The sequence below is a fragment of the Solanum stenotomum genome, chromosome 3, assembly GCF_019186545.1.
Source record: "Solanum stenotomum isolate F172 chromosome 3, ASM1918654v1, whole genome shotgun sequence".
In the NCBI taxonomy this organism is placed as follows: Eukaryota; Viridiplantae; Streptophyta; class Magnoliopsida; order Solanales; family Solanaceae; genus Solanum; species Solanum stenotomum.
In genome coordinates, this window is record NC_064284.1 from 10,529,607 (window position 1) to 10,539,682 (window position 10,076).

The following is a 10,076-nucleotide window of genomic DNA, read 5'->3' on the forward strand; positions in this document are numbered from 1 at the left end:
ATTTTTTTAAGGTTATTTAGATTGGTGATACTTGATGTGATGATCAAAGTTGAATCTTAAGATGTGGGATGTGATAACTTAGTTCAAATTTGAGTTCTCTATTTTTGTTTCAATAATTGTCTTTCAATTGGATTTTTAGTATTGATTAATATTGCTTCATCTGTTTTAATTTGATATAAAAATTTAAAAATATTTTTTTTTGAATCTGTGATTTTTTAAATTAAAAATATTTAGAATATAAATTTTTTTTTTAATTTTGTGCTCTTAAATATGGCATGTGAAAAAAATTAAAAAATTATCAGAAAAAATAAAATGTTTTGAAAATGAATTAAAAAAAAAAAAGGAGAAACAAATTAAAATAAAAGGAGTATAATCTTCGCTAATTTCTAACTAAAATGTTATGCGATTATAATAAATCTTTTTCAATGAATTATATTAGTATATGTACCGATTTTTTTTTTATATTAGTAGTCCATATTATTTAGATGGGAAAAGGGTCTGAAAAATACTCTAACTTTGATCGAAATTGTTGTTATCATACCAAACTTTATGGAGGACCTTTTACCCCTGCATTATTTAATAATGTATTTTAAAGGTATATATGTGCCCACGTGGACACGTTACTATTTATAATTGTACAATATTTATGATGTCCACGTGGACACATATATACCTTTAAAATACACTATTAAATAGTCCAGGGGTTAAAAGGTCTTTTCCAAAGTTTGGTATCGTTACAACAATTTCGGTCAAAATTCGAATATATTTCAAACCTTTTTCCCAATTTAGATTAAAAGGGTTAAATTGAATTATAATTTATTTATTTTTAATTAATTTTAAAATGATTTTAATCAGATCATGACCCAACTTGGTTTTTAGTTCAAATTCATTCTATTTTTTTTTTATTTCAGCCTAAGTTACCTATTGGACACTCTGAACTAGTATTGAAATCTCAAAAATTGATATTGTAACTTCAATAATATGATATTTAATATGGTATTTGATACATATTTCAATTTTTCTTCATATTCGATTTGATATTTATAAAAAGTTGTTGAAGTTCGCATTTTACGTGACAATTTGTATCCTAAATGATATTTTTCAAGTGTTATGCTTTATAGAATACGCGTGTCTATCTATTTAACTTTATATAAATTTAAATATTTATTAATATACATCAAAAGTTGACAAGTATAAACAATAACTAACAACAAATTAAAATACACATTTATATATTATGCCTTTGTACAAATCTAAAGCTAAAATTACTAAATAAAGGCCGTGTTTGGCCATAAATATACTTGAGAAAAAAATAATCTAAAAACTAGCATTTGGTCATATAATTTGTCATAACTTGGCAAATATATTCAACAAATATCCAAAGTTCTCAAGTTTTGATATTTGAATTTTTTTAAAAATTACCCCAAACTTTTATATTTTATAAAAACACCCATCAATTTATAGTTTTCTTCTAAATTCCATTTCTAGTTTTTAGTACAAATTTTACACGGTTATATACATATTTTATACAATTTTATATAAACTTGATCTATGAAGTCACTTTGAATTACAAGTAGTAATATTTTTTCATGTACAAATCAATAGTATTTTCCTTTTGTTTTTTTTTTTTTTCAGTTTCATATTAATTATGTTTGTTGTCATGACTTTTTAAGGNTTTTTTTAAGGTTGTTTAGATTGGTGATACTTGATGTGATGATCAAAGTTGAATCTTAAGATGTAGGATGTGATAACTTAGTTCAAATTTGAGTTTTCTATTTTTGTTTCGATAATTGTCTTTCAATCGGATTTTCAGTATTGATTAATATTTTGCTTCATCTGTTTTAATTTGATATAAAAAAATTTAAAATAATTTTTTTGAATCTGTGATTTTTTAAATTAAAAATATTTAGAATATAAAAATTATTTTTTAATTTCGTGCTCTTAAATATGGCATGTGAAAAAAAAAAAAAAAATTTGTCAGAAAAAATAAAATGTTTTTAAAATGAATTAAAAAAAAAGTAGGAGAAACAAATTAAAATAAAAGGAGTATAATCTTCACTAATTTTTAACTAAAATGTTATGCGATTATAACAAATCTTTTTCAATGAATTATATTAGTATACGTACTGATTTTATTTTTATATTAGTAGTCCATATTATTAGATTAAAAGGGTTAAATTGAATTATAATTTAATTAATTTTTAATTAATTTTAAAATGATTTTAATCAGATCATGACCCAACTTGGTTTTTAGTTCAAATTCATTCCAACTTCTTTGATTTCAGCCTAAGTTACCTATTGGACACTCTGAACTAGTATTGAAATCTCAAAATTTGATATTGTAACTTCAATAATATGATATTTAATATGGTATTTGATACATATTTAAATTTTTCTTCATATTCGATTTGATATTTATAAAAAGTTGTTGAAGTTTGCATTTTACGTGACAATTTATATCTTAAATGATATTTTTCAAGTGTTATACTTCGTAGAATACGCATGTCTATCTATTTAACTTTATATAAATTTAAAATATTTATTAATATATGTCAAAACTTGACAAGTATAAACAACAACTAACAACAAATTAAAATACACATTTATATATTATGTCTCTGTACAAATTTAAAGCTAAAATTACTAAATAAAGGCCGTGTTTGGCCATAAATATACTTGAGAAAAAAATAATCTAAAAACTAGCATTTGGTCATATAATTTGTCATAACTTGGCAAATATATTCAACAAATATCCAAAGTTCTCAAGTTTTGATATTTGAATTTTTTTAAAAATTACCCCAAACTTTTATATTTTATAAAAACACCCATCAATTTATAGTTTTCTTCTAAATTCCATTTTTAATTTTTTGTACAAATTTTACACGGTTATATATATATTTTATATAATTTTTATATGAACTTGATCTATGAAGTCACTTTGAATTGCAAGTAGTAATATTTTTTCATGTACAAATCAATAGTATTTTCCTTTTGTTTTCTTCCTCCTTTTTTTTTTTTTAGTTTCATATTAATTATGTTCGTTGTCATGACTTTTTACGGAACATTTTCATTATAAAATAATAATACAAACTTATGTGTATTTTTAATAAATTTTAAAACTTATCGTATAAATTTATTTTAAAAAAATAAATATTTCTTTTAAAATCCATGACATGTCAAAATTATTTAAAAAGTTATAAATTTTTCTATTTTGCTACGTCATACCATGTTCATTCCTCGGCCACACTCTACATATCATGTTCTCGCAAAAACAGATTGTTATCCGTTCGGATGTGACATAGAAGACTTTTTAGTTCCTTAGCGATGTAGATTTCTTTGGAAGCAAGAAATAAATTTTAATTTATTTTAATAATAAAAAAAGGCCAAAGAAATATCTGAGCTTGTCCACAAAAGGTAGTATAAAATGCGATAGTTCTACACAAAACGTTTGGGTTTTCCAGTGAGAGAAGCGCGGCTTACGGTTACGCGTGGATTCATTGCGTGAGATTACTCTCTTCTTCTTCTCCTGCTTCTGTTTCACCGTTTTTATCGCTCTATACTCTGTTGAATTGTTCTTCTTCAATTTCTAGGGTTAGGGTTTTGTTATCATCTGTTTTATATCGTATCTATATATACTGATTTCGTACTTAAAAAGGTTCTGCGGGCTTACCTGGAACGATAATCTCTACTCGATTGTATACTGAAATCTCACTCTACCTAGCCATGGCTATGGAGTCATCTATTGTGATCAAGGTTAGATTTTCTGTTTTTTTTTTGTTATTTATAAATTTGTCACCTTTTTTTGTTGCTAATTTATGTTACTTAGTTTCGAATTTGATGTAATGTTTGTTTAAGTGCTAAATTTATGAGAACTTTACGATTATTTGTGCTTATCCAGTTTTAAGAATTGCTGTTTATTCAAAGTCATTCTACTTTACACATGCAAAATATTTGTTTTTTTTTTTGTAGAAATTTGTTGTTGGTAGAGTTAGATTTTAGGACTTTTTCTGTCTTCCCGTGTTGATTTGGGCTGGGCGAATTGTTTCTTGTTTTTTTTTTTTTTTNTTTTTTTTTTTTGGTGGAATTGAATCCCATGTATAATTTTAAGTTTTGCGGGTGGTGGAACTTACAATTTTGTAAGGACTATTACATTTCTATACATCATAGTAGTTTTTTGAGCACATGAATTTCTTTTATGTGTTCTTTATATTTGATAACCGTGTACCTGAGCATCCTACCAAGCTCAGGGAGCAGGTAACACTGTCTGCTAAGACTGAGGACAAATTAGAGGAAATAACTAAATGTTTTTGCTTCCGCTAGGAGTTGAATATGAGACATCAGAACCTACTTTATTGACCACTGGTTTTTCAACTTGTGAAATGATAATTTTTGCTGAGCTATGACAGAGCTTCTGAGTTGGGTTTGGGGTTACCTCTCTTTTGTGTGGCCTACTTTATCACCTTTCATTATTTGCAGGTCAAGTATGAAGAGACACTCAGACGGTTCAATGCTTGTGTCATTAATGAGAAACTTGATCTTGACATTGGTGGATTGAGAGACAAGATTATTCAACTTTTCAATTTCGCTCATGATGCTGAACTCACACTAACATATATCGATGAGGATGGGGATGTAGTCACACTTGTTGATGATGAGGATCTGCAGGATGTTATGAGGCAGGACCTGAATCCCTTGAGAATATCTGCGAGGTTGAATGCTGGCGAAAGAAGCGGCAGAGCTTCAGCTAGATCTAGTGGAAATTCTACCCCTTTACGATCACCTCGGGTCCAGCCTCCATTCCTAAACTTGAATTCCCGTGTTTCTGACATTCTCAAGTACATTCCAGAACCTCTGCGTGAATCTGTGATGAAGGTCTGTTCTGATATGACTGCATCAGCCTCATCCTCTGCTCCCATCCTTGCTGAGCTTGTTGATGCTATGTCTGAGATGGGGCTATCTTACTACCAAAATCAGGCTTCAGCGTCTCAGCCTGTCAAAGAAGCTGGCTCCTGTAGTGGCATATCTAAAGGAAATACTATGAGTGCTGATGGGGGAATGCCAAATGTCAAAATTGGAGAGTCATCCCCAAAGAAGAATGGGCCTCTCACAGCATTACATGGTGAGCCAAAACCTAAGGCCTCCAATGAAGCCGTAGATGCCTCAGTCAAGCTAGTATCTAAATCAGAAACTTTGGAAGGTGATCGAACCGAAGCTCTGTCATCATCATTCAAAGGTTCTAAAGCTCAGACTTCGCTGGTAAACAGTTTGGAGAAGGATAAGAAATTTGATGTTCGCAGTCTTGACGGAAGGACTATTGGCTATACATATGTGAGAAACTTACCTATTCCACCAGAAAAGACTTCTGATGAGCAGCCCAGCAAGGGACATCCAGTAGCTAAGCCGGTTGATTTGGGTGGCTCTGCAAGTTCTAGTAAAGTGAAACAATGCAACTGGGATTCCCCTAGTGCAGATTCCAGTGGCAGTTCAATCAACATGCCTTATGATGGCTTCACTCCTTCACATCTAGTTCACCTGAACACTGTAAATGTTAATGATTCCCATAATGCAGGTTCCAGTGGCAGTTCAATGAAGATGCCGTATGATGGCTTCAGACCTGCTGTACGGCATCTATCTCCACTGATTCCTGTGAATGCGTGTCCGTTTTCTGGGGTGCCAACAGTAAATAACCCTATTCCACCTCAGAACTTCTCTTTTGAGGTCCCACTTAAAAGGAGCCATAATCACAGTGATGGGACTGGGACTATTTTCCATAAAGGTGTTCGCTGTGATGGTTGTGGGGTTCATCCGATAACTGGACCTAGGTTCATATCTAAAGTGTAAGGACCCTGTTATTGTATTTATTTGTTGTTTTTATCTGAGCTGACATTAGATGATATGGCCATCCTATGCTCATGTAGGAAGGAGAACTATGATCTCTGCAGCATATGTTTTGCTGAAATGGGAAATGATGCTGATTACATCAGAATGGATCGTCCTCTAACTTACCCGAATCCCTGGTCTTTCAAGGGTTTACATGATCTGGTAAATGAGTCATTTGCCCAAATTCTCATGGCATCTCTCTCTTTTTCTCCTCTATTAACTCCTATCGTTTGTGGCGTCTTACAGCATGGGAGGTTGCGTCCCCGTCCCCCAACTGTCCCACAAATCATTCGAGGCTTTGGGTTGAAAGCAGGTCGGCCGAAGCTGGACAGCCGCTTCATACAGGATGTCAATGTCCTGGATGGAACCATCATGGCCCCCTTGACTCAATTTACCAAGATCTGGAGAATGAAGAACAATGGTAATCTCGTTTGGCCTCAAGGAACTCAACTTGTTTGGATTGGCGGTGATAAATTAAGTGATAGATTCTCTGTTGAATTAGAGGTGAGAAATTCTACGAGAAATTAGTTTCTTGTGCTTGTAATTCCTTCTTGTTGACAGTTGCTGAACAATTACTCTGGGAAGTTTTCACGATCTGATGTCATATGCATTGCAGATATCTACAGCTGGCTTGGCTGTTGACCAGGAGCTTGATGTGGCGGTTGATTTTACTGCTCCTGAGCATCCTGGCAGGTACATATCCTACTGGAGGTTGGCTTCGGCTTCAGGACAGAAATTTGGCCAGCGTGTATGGGTGCTTATCCAGGTCAGTGAGTTTTGGTTGCCTTGATATCCTTGATGTTGATCTAATTTTGATATTAAGAATGTCCCGTCCTTGTTCATGCAGGTCGATGCTTTATTATGCCTGCCAAAAAAGGGGTTGGTCCATGAAGCTTTTCAGGGGTTAAACTTGAATTTACCTCCTGCCGGCAGTGGTGTGTCTGGACCTGATATTATAAATGTGAATTCAGAACCTCAGAATGTCCTTCCTGAGCCTAAGAGCTCCAGCACAATGGAGTTGGTTGATTCAGTGGCTGAAGTAAACCAAAACAAGGAGCAGGAGGCAAAGTTTCCAATTAATGATAGCTTGTTAGTTGGTTTTGGTGACAAGTCAAGTTCTCCATCTGCTTCTGGTTCACCAATTTCATATCCAGTTATTGATTTAACTGAGAAACCATCAGCGGACTCTTCCATGCAACCATCAGCTGCTGTAGCTATGCAGACACCGCTCCAGGATGCTAGAGGAAATTTCGAAGTTGAGATGTCTCTCCTCCAGGAGTTGGAGGAAATGGGTTTCAAGCAGGTTGATCTGAACAAAGAGATCTTGAGGAAGAATGAGTATGATTTGGAACAGTCAGTTGATGATCTCTGTGGTGTTGCTGAGTGGGATCCTATCCTTGAAGAGCTGAAGGAGATGGTAGGTTAATTTAGACGTCAAAGATAATTTTCCTCCTGTTTCTTGTGAAAGAAATAATTCCCCTAGGTCGACTATAAGCAATTTTGTGAATGCAGGGTTTTTGTGACAAGGAAATGAACAAGAAGCTGCTGAAGAAGAACAACGGAAGCATCAAGCGTGTTGTGATGGATCTTATTGCTGGAGAGCAGTAGAAGATATTTATATATATATGTATGTCCTATCGTGTGATGGATAGTTTGGTATGAATAAATGGTAGGATGCTACTGTGTGTCTACTATGTTTTGGCTACTGTTCGTCGACTATGATGCGACAAACTCCTTTAAGTTATGTCATTACTTGAACTAGCTATGTAATATAATACTATGGTAGTAGTCGTATCTGGAAACATGTGGTACGTAGTTTTTTAATGAATATGAATGTTTTTCTTCCTAATAGCCACCAAGAGAATTTTTACCTTCCTGTTAAAAAGAGTAGGGCATCTATCTAATATCTAACCATCATGAACACTAAGCTATGTATTCGTATTGCGCGGTCTTGCTACTTCTGCCCTATGCCCTTGCCTACGATTGAGCATTCTCAAATCAAGGTAGAAGAAAGGAATTAATCACTTAACTCTTCTACAATCTTAAAATAATTATACCACACATGCTTGAAATAAGGGACTAATTTTGCCTTTGTTTGAAAAGATGGGCAACATTAGGATGGGAGTTTACTGAGTTAATATCTCCCCGGACATTCAACTAAGGAGTTTTTATCATAGAAAATCACTTAATTTTCTTTTTTACTTCAGAAGTCATTTACTTCAAAAGTGACTTTTGGAGTAAACATGAAAATTGAGTAACTTTCTACAATAAAGCTCCTTAATTGAGTAACCATGGAAGATATTAGGTGTGTACATGATCGGGTTGGTTTGGATTTTTCAAATATCAAATCAAATTATTTGTGTAAAAAAATTTAAATTTATAAATCAAACCAAACTAATAAAATTTGGGTTTTTTCAACCTTGGGTTGGTTCGAGTTTTTCAAATACAAATCAAATTATTGTGCAAATATTTAAATCAAATCAAATTGATAAACCTCAAATTTTTTCAGGTTTTTGGATTTTTCCGGTAAAGTGCATACAAACAAATAATAACTTGTGCTCCAAATATTTCTTTAGTCCAATCAAAATAGAACTAAGGTGTTTCTTAAAAAAAAACACAAAATATGAGATGAGTGATGACACTAAAATATTAAATAAAAAATAATAATGAAATCATCATATAAAATAAATACTGCAAAGTCATAATGAAAATGATCATAGTTTAAAAGTACTAAATCATGCTAAAATAAATCTAATAAGTATTAGTTACATGATTAAATATTAAAGAAAAAGTAAAATTAGATTATGTATTTTAAATGTCTAAACCAATGTAAACTAAAGAACAAATATTCAATATTATTGTCATCTTAGTATTGAATTAATTTATTTTGTTAGCATAGTATTGATTTGATTTCGAATTGAGCTTTATTAGAGTTACTAATATCTATGGACTATAACCTTTATTGGACCATTCAAAATTCTAGGTCTCAAAAAACTTGAAAAAACATATTAAAAGATAAAAATTATGAAAACTTATAAGTAATATTTAGAAATTACGTCAAAGTAAATATTTTTATGTATAAAATAAAATTTTAAAATTATATATACAATGTCGGGTTAGTTTGGTCTCGGGTGAACTTTTTTTAGTTAAAACTAAACCAACTCAAATATAGTCAGTTTTTTTTTCCAATACCAAACCAAATCAAACCAAACCATTAATCGAATTTTTTTTCCAATTTGACTCAATTTTTGATTTGATTCAGTTTTCGATTTGATTTTGTACAAACCCTAGAAGATATTAACTTGAAAGTTTACATAGGGAAAAACTTCTCCTTACATAGTTTACATCCAACCAATTAGTTCTCAAGCATGTCATTCTATTGTTAAATGATATTAATTCTCATTTTAATAAGAAATGTTTAAAGTTTATAAGTTTCGAACTTGTCATCTAATTCATTCATAATTTGTTTTAGTTACTAATCCGCAATATTTAGACATATGTAATGAATTTCCTGATACAAATAAGTATCTGAGCAGAAGTTAGTCGGTTCGCTGCACCATCCGATGCGTTTTTCAGAAGCTTCCCGTTGACGAATGGATCATTCTCCTCTTTCAAATGCCCAAAGTGTAAAAATGTGAAACAGGATTTGCTTGTGTTTTGTTAAATGCTTGCAACAATCCCTCAAAGTGTCTAATGAAATCTATTCCCAAAAAAAGTAAACCCTTTTGATTCTTTGCGGAAATATCAATGGTTGGATACAGAGTACTGATGAGAACGAATCAGATTCAATTGCAACTCTCAGCATTTATCACTTTGGAATATTTTACGCGGTGTGTTTGTGCCTTTAAATCTGTTGATCAAGCAGCAAAATAATCAGCACAAACAAGCTAAGGGTTAGTTACTTGAGTAAATCAATCTGTTGATCAAGCAGCAAAATACTCTGCACAAACAAGCTAAGGGGTAGTTAGTTACCTTGAGTAAATCAAGAAAAGATGAGTTCCAACCAGTATTGGCAATCAATTAGTAATTCGGATGACGAATACCTGGATCATATTAAAAGAATGGAGAAATCTCCAACAATGCACCCTGATATTCCTCTCTACCCCAGTGTCTTCTCTGTTTTCAAAAACAAATTAAATAACAAAGGACTAGTGAACCGTCAGAAGAACCAAGCTGCGGAGTCACAGAAGAAGGTT

General features: G+C 32.0%; 1 protein-coding gene across 1 annotated transcript; it reads left to right on the forward strand.

Annotated features, from left to right (window-relative positions):
* The first annotated feature begins 3,360 nt into the window (after nt 1-3,360).
* Nucleotides 3,361-7,729, forward strand: LOC125857597 (protein JOKA2). The gene is made up of 8 exons (XM_049537211.1): nt 3,361-3,501; nt 3,656-3,753; nt 4,477-5,837; nt 5,919-6,042; nt 6,127-6,384; nt 6,497-6,646; nt 6,728-7,297; nt 7,393-7,729. The coding sequence occupies exons 2-8, from the start codon at nt 3,724-3,726 to the stop codon at nt 7,486-7,488; spliced, it is 2,589 nt and encodes an 862-aa protein (XP_049393168.1). The 5' UTR covers nt 3,361-3,501; nt 3,656-3,723; the 3' UTR covers nt 7,489-7,729.
* Nucleotides 7,730-10,076: the final 2,347 nt, after the last annotated feature.